Raw genomic sequence first — 17362 nt, forward strand, 5'->3', positions numbered from 1 at the left:
ACACACGCAATGTTGATCCTCCTCTTCCTAAGAATCTTCACAAGCTCTATGGACTTACCCTGAAGGGTCCCTATATTCCAAGACCCAACCCTCAGCCTACCGCCACTATCCACACGCCCTCCACTACCCCCCCCCCCCGCCCAACCTTGGCCTCCCTCCCACTCCCGCCCTTTCCTCATCCCCCGCCCCCACCACTGCCCCACGCCCCAACCCCCTCGGGCCTGACCCTATCCACCCATTACCGCCCACAGCCACAACTACACGAAAGTATAAGAAAATAAAAAGATATAAACGATGGTAGTAGCAAAGCAGCAGCAAGAAATACAAGGCTCACACAAATTCAAAGAAATACTCCAGGAACAAAACTATACTCAATTAGGGGGCAAACACCATTGGACTCAACCCCCACAGCCCCAAACACAGATTCCCAAGCTGATAACCCAATCCAAAGCAGTGCAAGAAACGACCACAGCAACAGCAACAACAGACAACAGGCAAAATCCACAAATCCCACGCAAGTCAAGGTACAGGGGCTACTACTAGCATAATACGAAGAATGAAAGAATGCAGAATGAAAAATGAAATAACAAAGGTTAGAAGTCACCGGATTACGCTTGTATACCAAGCCGGAAACCAAGCTCAGCGTTGACCGGCTTCCGGGGGATTCCGGTGCTGAGATGGAGCTGCGGCTGCTGTGGACCGAGGGAAGTGGTCGTCGTTTGGGTGCTGTGGCAGCTGGCGACCGAGCGGCGAGTGCAGACGGGGCTGCGGCTGAAGACCAAGCTTCGGCTGTTGGGCTGTTGTACCCCGCCGGCGCCGGAGGGGAGGAGGGGGGAGGGGACGGCTTGGAACTGGCGGTCGGCGACGGAGGGCGGCGGGGAGCGGCGACGGGGACCGGAGGTCGGGTCGGGTCGGGGCCGAAGGTCGGCAACGGCGACGGGGGCCGGGGACCGGGGGGAGGGAGAGAGAGAGAGAGGGCCGTTAGTGCGGCGACGGAGGTCGGCGCCTGGGACCGGGGGTCGGGGCCGGAGGTCGGGTCGGGTCGGCAACGGCGACGGGGGCCGGGGACCGGGGCGAGAGAGAGAGAGGGTAGGGAGAGAGAGAGAGAGCCGTTCTACAAGAAAAAGTGAATCTTAGAATTAAATTAGAGAGAGAGAGAGCCGTTCTACAAGAAAAAGTCCTACTTCCTACTTAAATGTTAATAAAATTGTTTACCTTATCAAAAACAAAATTTCTACTTCCTACTCATTTTCTACTAAAATTTCAAATGTGAAGGTTACATTGCAATCTGCGCAATTTGAAGGAGAAGTTCTGTTCAGGTAAATAGTGTTGATTTTAGGCATGTTCATACTGACGTATAACTACTTGGATATCTATTATTGCATTTAAAAGATCTCTGTGTGGAGCCATGTAGATAAGTTTTTGCTGCTACTGGATCATGAATATACACAATCTCATGTTCGTTGGTTTGCAGCACCGTCTTTTACAATGTGGAGAATCCCATCACTGCTTTTACTCATTTAACCTTTTGATGCTCCACTTTTACCAGTATGAATTAGTTTTAACCCTTTCATAAACAATAGGTGATAATAATTCCTGCAAAAAGCATCAAACTCCTAATGTTATCAATTCCAAAATTTATCAAATTCAAAATTTAGTGCACCAGGCTTCCCTTTTCTTTTCTTTTCTTTATTTTTTTTCAAAATTTGAATCAGACAGGAATTTATACCACACATCCTTAAACTTCACAGAGTAGATGAAGTTCAGCTTCCTAAGCATATGTCTGAGACAAATGGTTTAACGGAACAAATAGACTTATCCACACCTCAGGAAGAATGCAAATGGGGTAACTATGCTAGAGGAGCAATATACGCCTTGCAGAGCAGAGGAAATCATCTGAAAACGGTTAGTAAGATTTCTTTTGCTGCTGGTTGAAACATACATGATATGCTTTGTTTACCAGTTGGTTCCATTTATGTTATTGAGATTTACAAAAAGATTCTTTCATATTTAAGAGCAGAATGGATGGTATCGTGTTTTCAATTGCTGTTTAAGTGCTGTACCTGCTCGAAATCTGAGTATTTTCCATTTATACTTATTAAAGTGAAGCAATTATATTCTTATTTTTGTGAATTGTTGCTTCCTGGTTCTAGATGTTGAACTCTAAAATTTTACATTCCATTCTTCATTCCATTGGTGGACTTCTGGCTCTTTAATATAGATTTTGCTGCTTCCGTGCACTATTCATCTTTCATTTCTTATATCTCCTATGTACTGAAATGATTGTTTCTAAAATTTTGTTCTGATGGTCTCTTATGGCCCCTTACAAATTGAACAGAAGAAAATTACATCAAAAGAAAATGAGCTCTTCAGATCTCTTATATGTAAAAATGAAGATCTATCGTGAAAAGGACATAAAACTAAAACCAAGTCTGTAAAGCACTACAAAATCAAATCTCCATTTGTTCTGTCTAATCCTGTCTGATAGGGAGCCCGTTCATTATTATTTGAAACTATATATTAGCCACCATGCATCTCCAAATTGTTTGAGTACTGGTTACCAGAAGATGATGCTTCTGGCGTTTGCATTTTGTTTTTACAAAGATTCTCAATAAGAAAATGTTGAGCTAGGAGCCATGAGCTATGCTACATATGAAGTTTTGATAATTGTAAAACATAACAAACATGATGCAAGAACTAGATACTGAACGTGTCTCAAATAAGGATTGGTAGTGTTTATGAAACATAGCTACTGAAGAACCAGTTCTTTAACATGCCTACTGCAAGAGCTGATTACAAAAGTACACTGCAGAAGTGAAGGAACCAGATCCTTCGCAGTAGACGGGAGAAGACTGTTGATAAGGCGCTAAGCAAGTTCCAAGTGCATGAGGATTCCTTGAGGAATTAGGATTACGGCTAATCACATGGATGAAGGAACAAAAAGTCAAGATGGAAATACTACCATATTTGCATACGGAGAAAAAGCTTTGGAAATAGGAGAAAACAAGTGGAAGCCGACGCGTGAATGGAAATCCAGTTTGAGAAGGATTAGGTTCTTGAATTGAACTAATTCTTGTTGGATTTGGAGAAGAAAAACATGGCCATTCTGCTCCTATAAAGTATTATATTGATGTTGTTGAAGACACCACCCAACACAAAAGAGAAAATATATCCCGTGCGTCTTCGTGTGAGAAAGAGTCAACTGGCAATGTCAAGAAGAACTTGTTCCTATCAAGATTTATCATTACAATTCTTAGTTGGCTAGTTTGATTCGTTGAGCTTAAATTGTAACCTTTTACGTTCATAGAGAATATATATTAGGTCTTTGATCCTCGAGTGTAAAGGCTTTCAAGATTGGGGTAGAATCTTGAAAGGGACAGTTGCAACTAGGAAAGGGTGAGAGGGTCTAGTGTTAGCCCTTTTGGTTTGTAACCACAAAATTTGCTCAAGTTTTAAGATTTGAGGGAAAAGCCTGCTAGGTTGTGTTGTTGACTCCCGAGATTTGAGGGAAAAGCCTGCTGGGTTGTGTTTTTGACTCCCGAGAGCAAGGAGTTTTCCACGTAAAATTCATGTGTTGATTATTTATTCCGCATTTACTTCTTGATTAGTTGCTGAAGAACTTGGTTCTTCAGTACATAGATGAAAGTCAAAAAAAATTATAAACTTAATAGCTTGGAACATGTCTCTTCAACGAACGAAAGGGATTGGAGAGAGTAGAGAGAGAAGGTTTCTCCTCTAAAAGGTGCGGGAACTCTCATGTGATGTAGATGTTCCAGTGATTTTGCAGTGACATCCAATTGAGTGAATATTAGTTAACATACATCAAAGGGGAGCCTTGGAGTAACTAGTAAAGTTGATGTCATGTGACTAGGAGGTCACAGGTTCAAGCCTTGGAACAGCCTCTGGCAGAAACACAAGGTAAGGCTGCGTACAATACACCCTTGTGGTGGGGCCCTTTCTCAGACCTGCGCATAGAGGGGGCTTTAGTGCACCGGGCTGCCCTTTTTTATTAGTTAACGTACATTTCTATGTCAAATATATAATCAAGGAGATCCATTAATATGTATTACCTTAGAGTTGAAAACGGGAACTAGAGGAAAACATCAAGAAGATAATTGTATTTGGATTTGCCCTTGAAGAAACTCGGTTTTGTGGATAATTTTGATTAAGGTGATGAGGATCAACCTATAGTTACTATTTAATTGGTTTCCAGTTTTGTCTTAATAAAGCTGTGAGAAATATAGGAGAAAAATATTATTGAATTGTTGTATCTACATAAATACATTGAGACCCTATTTATAGACACTACATTACAATCATTTTCAAGTAGGATTTTGTAGATAATTCCTATTCCTACTCATATTCTAACACTCCCTCTTAAGTTGGTACATACAAGTCATGTGTACCTAGCTCGTTACAAATATAATTAATACGAGGACTGGTAAGGAACTTGGTGAAGATATCTGCAAGTTGATCACTTGACTTCACAAATTTCGTAACAATATCTCCTGAGAGTATCTTTCCTCTAACAAAATGACAATCAATCTCTATGTTGCTTACTCCTCTCATGGAACACTGGATTAGATGCCACTATGAAGGGCTACTTGATTATCACATATAAGTTTCATTTTACCGGTTTCTCCAAATTTTAGTTCTCTCAGCAACTGTTTGATCCAAACTAGCTCTCAAGTTGCTGCAACCATTGCTCGATATTCTGCTTCTGGACTCGATCGAGCAACCACACTCTATTTCTTACTCTTGTAGGACATCAAATTACCTCCTACTAAAACACAATATTCGGATATAGAACATCTATCCGAGGGTGATCCTGCCTAATCAGCATCTGTATATCCAATGATATGTCCATGGTCTCGATCTCATGGCCTCGATCTTCGAAAAGTAGTCCTTTACCTGGAGATGACATTTTATATCGCAAAATACGGACAACTGCATTCCAATGACTATCATAGGGAGAAGTCATAAACTAACTTACAATACTCATAGGAAAAGAGATGTCAGGTCTAGTCACTGTGAGATAATTCAACTTTCCAACCAACCGTCTATACCTTCCAGGATCATTGAATGGCTCTCTTGTCCTGACAGAAGTTTAGCATTTGGATCAATAGGAGTGTCAATGGGTCGACATTCCATCATTCCTGTCTTCTCAAGAATGTCAAAGGCATACTTGCGTTGAGAAATAACAATACCTGATCTAGACTTAGCAACCTCAATACCTAGAAAGTATTTCAGTCTGCTGATGTCTTTAGTCTAGAAATGCTGAAAGAGACGTTGCTTCAAATTAGTGATACCATCTTGATCATTGCCGGTGATAATGATATCATCAACATAAATCACCAAATAAATACACAGATTTGGTTCAGAATGGCGAAACACTGAATGATCAGCTCCGCTACGAATCATGTCAAACTCTTAAATTACTGTGCTAAACTTTTCGAACCAGGCTCAATGGGACTGTTTCAAACCATAGAATGACTTACACGCCTAACATACAAGGCTAGGCTCCCACTAAGCAACAAAACCAGGTGATTGCTCCATATAGACTTCTTCCTCAAGATCACCATGTAGAAAAGCATTCTGAATGTCCAACTGATAAAGAGGCTAATGACGAACGGCAATCATAGATAGGAAAAGACAAACAAATGTTATTTTAGCCACGGAGAGAAAGTGTCACCATAATCAAGCCCAAATATATGTGTATATCCTTTGGCAATAAGGCGAACCTTTATCCGATCAACCTGACCATCTGAACCAACTTTGACTGCATAAACCTAATGACAGCCAGCAGTAGATTTACCTGCAGAAAAGGAAACAAGCTCCCAAGTACCACTCATATATAAAGCAGACATCTCATCAATCATAGCTTGTTTCGATCTTGAATGGGAAAGTGCTTCACCTGTAGTCTTAGGGATGGAAATAAAGGACAGATGATACAAAAGCATAATGGGGTGATGATGGACGATGATAACTCAAGAAAATATAATGTGAGTTAGCATTATGGGTAGATCTTATACCTTTTTAATGGTTGGCTAGGAGGTCTGCAGTAGGGGCAGCTAATGTTGGATGCGGGTGGCGATGATAACTGATAAGTCAAAAGTGGTGGCATTGCAGCTGGAGATGTAAAAGTAACCGTAGATTCCTCAAAGGTTGATGTGGATAAGACTAGAGGTACGAGTAAGACCTCAGAGATATCAAGATTATCAGAAGATGTACAGTAAAGTTGAAATTCAAAGAATGTGACAGCGACCCACGTCAGGTGAATAGCATCGATACCCTTTTTGCACTCGGGAGTAACCAAGGAAGACACATATGAGAGCACGAGAAGCTAGGCTAATTTATCTTCTCCTGCGGCTAAGTTATGAACAAACTATGTGATCCCAAAAATGCAAGGGGGGATAGAATAGAGATGTGACTGAGGAAATAGTATGGAATAGGGAACTTGATTCTGAATCAAAGATGATGGCATTTTATAATGTGATAGCAAGATGTGAAGATTGCATTGCCCCAAAAACGCAACGGTACATGAGATTCAATGAGAAGAGTGCAAGCAATCTCAATGAGATGTCTATTTTTCCTTTCTACTATACCATTTTGCTGAGGGGTGTATGGACATAATGTCTGGTGAATAATTATTTCTTAAGTCCTAAACTCCTGAAACTTGAAAAGGATAAGTATTCTAAGGCATTATCCCTACGTAAAGTACGAATAGAAACACCAAATTAATTTTGTATTTCAGCACAAAAACTTTTGAATATAGGAAATAACTCGAAATGATCTTTCATTCGAAAATCCAAGTATATCTTGAAAAATCATCAATGAAACTACAAAGTAACGAAATCCTAAGGGTAAACTGACTTTACTAGGACACCGAAATCAGAATGAACTAATGAGAAAATACTCTGAATGACTCTTGTTATTACGTGAAAATATAGCACGGGTGTGTTTCCCAAGTTGATACGACTCACAATCCAATATGGATAAACTAGACAAACTAGGCACCATCTTCTGTAGCTTGGATAGACTCAACTGTGCCAAACGTGTGTGAATAAGGTCTGGAGGGTCTGTAACGGAGCATGCTGTGAAGGAATTTAAAGAGGTAAGATGGTAAAGGCCTTGTGATTCATGTCCTGTGCCAATCGTTTGTCCCGTACTGCGGTCCTGCATTAGAAAAGAATCATCAATAAAAGTTATACTACAATGAAGGGCACGTGTCAAACAACTACCAGATGCAAGATAAAAGGACAACCAGGGACATAAAGAACAGAGTTGTCACATCCCAAAATAATCCTTAGACATGACTGGCTCCCGCTAACACCACTTGTCGGGAGAACCAATTTTTCATACATTCACATGGTCTACAAACACACATATACAACCCCACATGCATAAAATAATCATTAACACAGAATAACTATCCAACAAGATACCACTTTGAGTTTTATGAAAATGGCAGTAGTTTAGATATCAAATCTCTAACCCAAGTCCCACTCTAAGTTCGTGAAGCATCTAAACAGAGTTACATGAGTTCAACTTTCAGGCATGCAAACCCAACGAAAAAAAAATGTAATCTAAAAGATCTAACGCTGAATGATAGCCTTCACGACCAATTGGGAAGGTTCACCTCAGCGATGGAATTCGCGCGTAAGAACCGCCAGCCACTAATCTCTCCCTCCGCAACGGTATCTGTAGACATGTAAGTAAGGAGTGAGCTATATGTAAATATAACTCAGTAAGATCATCGGCTCTCTGCATTAAGTACTTCTGGGACAAGTAGTAGAAAATACAACAACACCAAGAACATAAAGTTATTACACACGGAACTATATCATAATAAGGTAACCAACGAGGCTCAATAATCCTTCATCAAGAGCCATATATCTCAATACAATTTCATACAGAGCACTTATAACCATTTGAAATCAAAGTAATTAGCCAGCACAAGAAGTTTCGGGCAACATATACAATGCATCAAATATATCAGGAGTATACACAATACTCAGGGGGAGCATACACAATGTTTCATATCAAATCAACAAGCATACACAATGCTCAAGGAAAACATACACAATGTCCCATATAAAATCAGCAAGCATACACAATGTCAAGGGAAGCATACACAATGCCACAAAGGAATTAAGTAGCATACACAATGCCCCAAAGGAATTAAGAAGCATACACAATGCCCCAATCTCATAGTACACAAGCATATCACATCACGAAATAATTTATAAAAGGAGAATTAGTATTCTTAACATAAAGTATATGCGGTCGGCCTTAAAGACCGTTGATTCTGCCAAGCACACGCTCGTCCCAACACATGGACCGGATAGATAAAAATATATTTTTAAAATAAATTTGAAAAGCAAGCACCAAAGCTTAAAGTCTCACTTACCTCGCTAATGACAAGTTCTCCAACCTCACTATGCATAGAACACCAATCAACTAGCCTCCAATGGCTTCAATCTACGCAACAATATTAAATAGCAATATCAATTTTATTATTCGGGGTCAAGTCTCAACATCGCTAACTTTTAAATTTAGACTTAAATCTTAATATCTCACACCTTAACCCATGAATTAAGGATAATCTAACAAGGGAAGACTGCCGAACAAAGAATTTCAAAATACTAGCCAATGATTTCTCTCATCAATATCTAATGATTGCCTCATCATGAATATTCCCTAATGATTTGCTTAAAGTGTTAACAACAGAAAATTGAAACTACATGTGTAAAGAAAATATACTTTGTGCCCGAAGTTACATACTTTGATTCCTTTCTTTCTATGTATTTTTCCCACTGCCTAATTAGCATTAGCCAATGTTAATTCTTTCACTACAGTAGTAGCCACCCACCCATGAGATCTCCAATTTACAAATTATGTCCAATATCTCTCGATCATACATGGCAGCTTTTCTTTTTTTCTTTCCTTTTCTTTTTCCCGACAAGAACGTTACCACTATATAAAATTAATTTAGGCGAAAGATAGAGAAAATCTCATACCTGACAGTTAATCTCTATCAAGCTACCTCTCTATGTTGCTTTGCTTCCTTCTCCAGAATAATGGGATAAAAAGAAACAGCCCTAGAGTTCTATTTGTAGTGTTTCAGTCGTGAAACTGAAGAAAAAGATTAGACCTTTGGCTTGCTCTCTTTTAATTCCTTAATTAATATCAATTATTGGTTATAATTACCAATTAACTCTTCATAAAAAAAATAATAATAAATTGGAATATTACAAGAGTTGTGACAAAAGATAGGGTTTTGGCTTGTCCAACTCCTTTTGGTTTTGTTTGGATCCCATTGGCTAAAGTAATAGCAGGAAGACATTGTGAATAAACAATATAAGTGATTTGTCACTAGAAATATGATTAGAAGCACCTGAGTCAATAACCCATGATCCAAAGGTAGAAGATTGTGTAGTTGAGGGCTATTGGTAGAGATATATGCTTACTTGATCGATACTGGAGATACTTATTATATTCCTTGTCTGATAAATACATCCATTGATCACCTGTGGTGTTAGACTGAGCAACATGAGCAATTTTAGGTGGTCGACCATGCAAAGAATAGCATATTCCACGTGTATGTCCAAGCCTATTACAATAACTACATTTAGATCGAGAATAGCATACGTCATGAGTATGTCCAAGCCTTTTACATAACTACACCTAAGTCGAGATCTTCCAAATCGACCTCCCCCTCGTCGATTCTTCATGGATTGTGACATTTGATTTCTGACCTCCTTATTAAGGGTTTAGATTTAATTGTTGGACTAAATTGAGCAAAAATGATCCATCACTAGAAAATTGGTCGGTTATCGGAAAATTGAATTTGATTGTCGGAAACTAACTGGAATCAAGAAATAGCTAAAGGGACAGGCTTGGAATGAAGGGAAATAGCTAAAGAGACAGGCTTGGAATGAAAGGGCGACCTCACTGGAAAAAGAAATCTTGCCGAAAATAGTTACATGTGTCGGCGCGTGGTGCGCAGATTTGGGACTTCCGACGGCGCATGGATTGCCGGAACTGAGAGTCGATCACTGGGGTTTTCTCACCTGAGTGTTTCGCTCCTCGTGGTAAAAAAGGGCAGCCTGGTGCACTAAAGCTCCCGCTATGCGCAGGATTCGGGAAAGGACCCTACCACAAGGGTGTTTCGCACCTCGTGGTAGTGTTGGTTTTTGCACAACACTTATAAAACAAACGAGGGCTCAAATTAGCCTTGAAAGTCGTTGGAAATTGACGCACGGTGATTGTCTGGTTGAGTTTTCTTCCCAGTAAGTTTCTCACCAGTCTTGCTATGGTACCATGTGAGAGATATTGAAGAAAAATATTATTGAAATTTTGTATCTACATAATTACATTGAGATTCTATTTATAGACACTACATTACAATCCTTTTCCAAGTAGGATTTTATATACTATTCCTATTCTTTCTCATATTCTAACAAAAGCAACATGTCAGAAAGGCCTTGCAAGGAGGGAGTGAGTAGGTAGATTAGATAAGTCTCCTGTTTAGGTTTGTTAAGATTGGTCATCATGTCTAGATCTGGAATATACTTCAGGCTTAGAGGAAATTCCTCTCTGGAATAAGAGGAATGGGCAGTTAGGGGTGTCATCTCACTTTGTATTAGAAGGATGGAGTTTCTCTCTACGAGCAATCTCACTCATTTCTCTCTGTCCCTCTCAATGATTAACTTTTCCAGCTATTGTCACTAGGTTTTACCCGATTTCCTTCATATATCTGTCCTTCTATTGTTATGTCCACTAGCTTCTTCCGGTATTTTCCTCATCCTCCAGACCCCCCGCTCTTGATCTTACTCAACTTAGTCTCTTCTTTTTAACCTTTTGCTGCTTTCCATTTTATTTTGCTCTCTTCCCCGGTTCTTTCACCTTTATTCTCCGGCAAGGAGTAGTTGGGTGGTTCATGGAGTAACTTAAGCCTAGGATAGGATGAAGAGGAACACAAATAATCTCTACTCTCCAAGTAACGGACATGAGGAGGAATGTATTATTTGTAGCAGGAATTTTTTGAGATAGTGGAGAACTGTTCCGGGAAGTATGTGTGATACAGATTGGAGCAAAGAAGGAAAAGCTTTGTTAGGAGGATTAACATCAGCTTTAGTAGTCTGCTGCAGATTTGCAATTTTATGAAACATGTGTCTGATGAGGACGGAGAAATTAGAAGAAGGTGGATGTACCATTTATTCCAGTTATCAAAACCACAAGAATATGAATCTGATACATCAGCATTGTGACAGAGCAAGGAAGCAGGCAACTTTTTTTATTGTTTTTTGAGATAGGTGACATGTATATTCATCAGCATCAAGGTGATACTGATGTCCAATATTTACAATTACAAAAGGCCTTCTTTATCTCACAAGAATTCAAAAATACTATCGGCATCCTCTGCATACTGGAAGCAGATAGTTTCAGATCATAATTCTAGAGAGTGTCCCTGGCAATGTGTGGTTTAGTATAGCATCCAGATTCCTGAAATTCTTGGATAAATCCACTAGGGTTTTACCAGAAACTACAAAAGTGACAAGTCAACAAACATTTGCTAAAGTAGGTGCAGTCAAGGAATGGCCAGAAAAGGATATATCACCTTTTCTGAAAAGTCGGAGTATGACGTCATTGTGGTCCGCGGTAGGTTTAATAAATGATAAAGTGAACTTTGTGCTGACATGCCTGGTGGGTGCAGTGAAGTATGCAGATACACCAAAAGCCAGGAGTTCGTAAGGTGAAGCCAACATATATGGAAGGTTTCCAGGGATTCCAGGTGAAGGAATTAAAAGATGAACCACTTTTATTTATGTTCTCTTCTGTGGAAGCAGCAGTGTGATTTCTAGAAGAGGAATTAGAGGGTTTTGTTACATCAATGGCCTTCATGATCGTCATTCCTACATAGTTCACTAGATAATCATCTTTGGGTTAGACTTGTAAATGTTCTAGTTCATCTATGGTTAGTGAGTATGTTAAAGATGATCAGAGATAGGCGTGCGGGTTTTGTGGGGATTGACACCGAAACTAGAAGTAGAAAACATTTCCAGTGGGCTAGAGGCAAAGTCCAACAATTGGAAGTATGCATACGGGAAAGGAGGCAACACTTCCAGTGGGTCAGTGTTAAAGTCTGACGGTTGGAAGTATGCGTACCAGTGCATATCAAGGTGAAAAAGTTGATAAGGCAGAGTTTGAGATTCCAATTTGAACTGACTGTCAACCTGGGATTCTATCACCGCCAGAGTAGGGGTTGACAATAATGAATGACGACTATTGCAATGGTGCTTATACTCGTTTGGACTTGGGAATTTCAAATGACGCAAATGGTGGCATGCACACTCTTCTTTGAAGCTAAGAAAGAAGGATGCATATTCAGCAATAAAAATAATGATAATTTAAACAAGGTCAGAAAGAAGTCACATGATGTCTAAGTGGTAAAGAAGAGGGTCTCTCCTATCTTGGAAAAGACTTTGAAGCGTTGAACTTGGACAATTTTCAACTCATGAGCTAGAATTTTAGGCTGAGCTAGAACTAAAAAGTTTATTTTCCTGACATAGTATTAGCACCAGACCTATTCTTGTTCTTAGTTTTCGTAATGCTTGGTCCCTTTGTGATATTGTTCACATTTGAAATGTCCAGTCCTCAGCGTGGCACAAGATTGGGTGTTTACACTGTTAAGTGCCCTATATTGGTTGAGTGAATGGCTTCTTGTCTCCTTATTTGATCTTGGGAAATCCTCACCTCATGAGTTGACTTTTGCAATTGACTTAGGCCAAGGTAATTTTTCTTTACATTGTACAAGAGCTAAACCTAGCCCTTTTCTTTGTCCATGTTGTGTTGTTCATGCTTTGGATGTTTAGTCCTCAGCGTACAGGAGTGTTGATGCCCACATTGGTTGAGGAAATTGATTGTTTTCTCCTCATTTTGTCTATTGCAATCCTCTCCTTATTTGTCACCTGATGACCCATAGATCCATTTTCTTAACACAGATGGCTGCTTTCACACTACTTCTTTTCTTGGGCCAATAGTGTTTATCATTATTTTCCACTGAATACAGTGCGTTGTTTCTAAGTTCAATTCCGTTGTCCTACTCTCAGATACATTCTTCTCTCAAAAGAACTGTTTCATAATGTGCACTATTTTATTCCCAGTCACCTTGATCTGTATTATTTAGCATACCTGCTATTTGACATCTTTAACGTTAGTGTGCAGCATATCTTTCATTTATACCAATCTTGTTGGAAACATTTCTTTGCAGGGTATCACTGGGTTTATCTGTGGTTCTGAGGGTCTCGACAGTTCAGGTCTCAGCTCTTCTGCTGCTGTAAGTTATTTTTTCCATCACTGCCGGTGAATCTGAATTTGAATTAGATGGATTATCAAGAAATAGTTCCAATTTTTCAAATTTAATGTTCTTGTGATCTGGTGAACTTATTTCTCCAAACCCTGTAAGGCCTTTCCGTTGGTCTTTTTTATTTTGCTGTTGCATCCTTGAGGAAAAGAGATTTCACTGTTCACTTTTCTTTTAGGAAATTTGATTTGCATATTTGTTCTTTTATTGGAGTAGTAGTATTTGTTCCTTACAGTGTCTTAGATGTCCTATTCAGAGTCACTTTTCATTTGTCTTCTGGAATTTCATTTGACAATTCTCATGCTTAACAGGTTGGTGTAGCATATCTCTTGGCTTTTGAAAGTGCGAATGATCTTGTAGTGTGCCCCACAGAAAATATTGAATATGATAGGTATGTTACTTGTACAGTGGTCTTGTAATTGTTGCTAGCTAGTTCGTTTAAGATACAGTGTGCTTCCTTTGCTATTTGAACTTTGAGTCATTGGTCTGTTGATAATTTTTCTGAGAGCTTTTAGAGAAATAGAAGAGAGATCTGCATAATACTTGTTGAACAGGAGCATTATCACTTGTTTGAGCAGTCGGGGGTCTATTGGAAACAGCCTTTTTACCTCATATCTGAGGTAAAGGTGAGGTAAAGGTACCGTCTGCTTACATTCTACCCTCCCCAGACCCCACTTTGCGGGAATACACTGTGTATGTTGTTGTTGTTGATCACTTGTCTGAGCAGTGGCATTGCCTCCGGAAAAAAGATATATTCACTTTTTTCCCGTCTCAACAATTATGATTTAGCTGAATATGGAAAAAGTAATATTTAATTTGCTTATTTTGACAAATTTGGATATTGAACTATTCAGTTACCAGGAAATCCACTGTTGCTCCTCACATCCATTAGCATTGATGAAGGATTTGACAAGTTCTTATTAAAGGAGACCCAAAAATTAGAGGAAAATGCTTAATTTGTATCTTCAGATTTCTGTATTGCTTTTTACCTAAACATGCTCCGGATCCTATTTGTTGACATTATTTTGGTATGAATCTTGTTACTTATGTTGCGTGCAGGCTGATTGAGAACGAGTATTTAGGTCTGAAAAATGGGATATTGGATCAGTCTGCAATATTGTTATCAAGCTATGGCTGTTTGACCTTCATGAACTGCAAGGTGATGTGTTGTATTCCAAACACTAAATGGTTGGCTTATTAATAATCTTCTGTGTTAATTGAGTTTTGAGAAGAAGTTAGAAAGCTCTTCCTGCCCTTGTATTTTTTATTTGTTCCCTCTTGGCATCAGCTAAAAGTGATACTTTCTCTTCCTCATTTAGCTTGTGATGCTCTTGCCTTGTCGTTTATGTCATTTTGCTCCAATCTTTCTCTTGTTATGATGTCAGTTTTAGATTATGGCATCTACAAAGTGGTGGTTAGACCGGCTTTGTTGTATGGGGCGGAGTGTTGGCCTGTTAAGAAAGCCCCATCTAGAAGATGAAGGTGGTAGAGATGAGAATGCTTTGGTGGATGTGTGGGTGTACTAGGAAAGATAGTATTAGAAATGAGGTTATTCAAGATAAGGTGGGAGTGGCATCGGTGGAAGCCAAGATGAGGGAAGCGAGGTTGAGATGGTTCGGCCATATGATGAGGAGGGGCGCGGATGCCCCAGTGTGGAGGTGTGAAAGGTTGGCTAGGGATGGGTCAAGCGAGGGAGAGGTAGACTGAAGAAATATTGGAGGGAGATGATTAGACAAGACATGGAGCAGCTCCAGCTTACTGAGGATAGGAAATTGTGGAGGCGGCGGATTAGGGTAGAAGGCTAGTATGAGTTTAGGATGTTGTATCTTTGTTGTACTGCTTGGTGTATCTTGTTTATGGTATTATTGAATATGTTGATTTCTTGGTATTTGTCCTTTTATTATTCCTTGTCTAGATTGTTTTATTTTGAGCCGGGGGTCTATTGGAAATAACTTCGCTATCTCATTTGTGAGGTAGTGGTATGGACTGCGTATACTTACCCTCCTCAGAGCCCACTTGGTGGAAATATACTGTGTATGTTGTTGTTGTTGTTGTGCATCTTTTGTTGTTTTCGTCTGATACAGATTGTGTTCTCTGGAAAACTCTGACAATTATAGACCACGTGTGCAGACAATAGAACACAAACTGATACACCCGCCAGAGGTGCAAAATAATCATGAAGGAGAGAGAGGTAATGCATACAAGATATTGCTGGCCTTTTCAGGTCTTAAACAGGCATTGACAACGAGTCCTGGATATAATCGACGAGTTGTGGAGTGTCAAGAGGCTGCAAAAGTTCTGTTGCAGTAAGATAATTTCCTACTATTGAAGCTTGCATACTGGAATGACAAACGTTTATTTTTCAAGTTATGGTCATGGAATGCATGCCTGTTTATTGATTGAATACCAAGACATGAACTGTAAATCCTAAATGTAGGTCACTCTCCATTAAGATAAATATGTTATCTTTAAATCTTGAAGGAAATGTACAAAGAGGATGAACATTCTTTAATGATTGAACTCAAACCTTCTTCTGAACTTTCCTGAAAGGTTGAAGCAGTCCAAAGACTAATGAAATCTTATTGAATTATTCATAATGAAATTGAAGTGTGATGAAGTACGATGAGATCTAATTCATTTCTATCAAAGCTCTCAATCCTAGGACTTAAGGGTTTTTATTTCTTCTTCTGACTCTAATATTTACCTTCTAGAGCTTCAGGGAATGAAGAGTTGGAACCTGTTCTATCAAATGGTAGGATATCCGGCCTGCAGTTGTTTTTGAGATAGTAATGCAGCTTTAATGATGATGTTGACGACAAATCTATTCTTTATGCAGTTAAACCAGAAGATTTTGAAGTCCACAAGGTAAAATCCTCAAGTAAATATTGGATGTTTAAATACTCAACCATCATTATGCAAAAATGTCATTTGTGACATTTATTTGTGGAAATGTTTTTCTCATTTACATGGATCAATTGTATCTATACCATGTTTTTGGAATTTTCTTTTCAGAGCAAATTAGAAGCCAACCTAGTTAAACGAGCAGAGCATTATTTCTCTGAAAACGAGAGAGTTCTGAAAGGTATTATTCTATATAGATCTTTGCTCCTTCTATTTCATGTTGAGCTTTGGGTCAGTCTATTCATAACTAAACATCATTTGTGGTCTGTTTAAGGACTTGATGCTTGGGCTTCCGGAAACCTTAAAGAATTCGGAGATCTTATTACAGCATCTGGTCTAAGTTCTATTCAAAACTATGAGTGTGGTAAGTGTTTATTTTCGAACTTGATATCTTAATTTCATTGTATTCGATACATAGCTTTCTCGATAATTTGTGTCGAGGGACAAGAATAACCAAATCTTGCGCTTCACTTCAATGATTTTAGGTTGTGAACCACTTATACAGCTATATGAGGTTCTTCTGAGGGCCCCTGGTGTTCTTGGGGCGCGGTTTAGTGGTGCAGGATTCCGAGGCTGCTGTCTTGCATTTGTAGAAGCAGATAGAGCAGAAGAAGCTGCAAGTTTTGTGAAGAACGAGTACTTTAAGCTCCAGCCCAATTTGGCGAGCCATCTCAATCAAGGACCGGCTGTATTGATATGTGATGCAAGTGACTCTGCACGGGTGATCAGCAACACTTTCAGTCAGCTAGATTAGTAAACGTACTCATATTCATATTTATAGCTCCACTATATCGCATTTATCTGTTCTTTTCAGATTATTTGTATTTTTGTACCCTTTGTCTTCCTACTATTTCATTTTCAATGTATATTAAATTGGACGTTGGAGATGGATTCCATCAAATAAATTGTATTGGTTTTCCTTGCTGAATTTCTGTACTAACCTGACTACTATTGACGGACAGAGTCCTTTTTGCTTATAGTTTATGAGTTTGGTTCTTGTATATTTCGTTTATGGTTGAAATTGCATCAATTTTGCTGAAAAGCAAATGGTTCGTTTAAGCCCCTTCCCACCTGCCGCACCATCCGAAAGAA

General features: G+C 39.2%; 1 protein-coding gene across 5 annotated transcripts in view; it reads left to right on the top strand.

Moving 5' to 3' along the window:
- The window catches only part of LOC107877852 (galacturonokinase), a 30274-nt gene extending 13003 nt beyond the window's left edge, over nucleotides 1-17271 (top strand). Inside the window, exons 4-14 of one of the 5 annotated variants that reach the window (XM_016724614.2) lie at nucleotides 1276-1319; nucleotides 1716-1905; nucleotides 13277-13342; nucleotides 13681-13760; nucleotides 14429-14528; nucleotides 15500-15675; nucleotides 16081-16121; nucleotides 16206-16234; nucleotides 16382-16451; nucleotides 16545-16634; nucleotides 16756-17271. In XM_016724614.2, the coding sequence (XP_016580100.1) occupies nucleotides 1276-1319; nucleotides 1716-1905; nucleotides 13277-13342; nucleotides 13681-13760; nucleotides 14429-14528; nucleotides 15500-15675; nucleotides 16081-16121; nucleotides 16206-16234; nucleotides 16382-16451; nucleotides 16545-16634; nucleotides 16756-17024 (1155 nt within the window). In that variant the 3' untranslated portion in view covers nucleotides 17025-17271. The remainder of the gene's footprint in view (nucleotides 1-1275; nucleotides 1320-1715; nucleotides 1906-13276; nucleotides 13343-13680; nucleotides 13761-14428; nucleotides 14529-15499; nucleotides 15676-16080; nucleotides 16122-16205; nucleotides 16235-16381; nucleotides 16452-16544; nucleotides 16635-16755) is intronic. The other 4 variants (XM_016724615.2, XM_047393511.1, XM_016724616.2 and 1 more) reach the window with 4 other exon arrangements.
- The last annotated feature ends 91 nt before the right edge of the window (nucleotides 17272-17362 follow it).

Source organism: Capsicum annuum, chromosome 7 (genome assembly GCF_002878395.1).
Source record: "Capsicum annuum cultivar UCD-10X-F1 chromosome 7, UCD10Xv1.1, whole genome shotgun sequence".
In the NCBI taxonomy this organism is placed as follows: domain Eukaryota; kingdom Viridiplantae; phylum Streptophyta; class Magnoliopsida; order Solanales; family Solanaceae; genus Capsicum; species Capsicum annuum.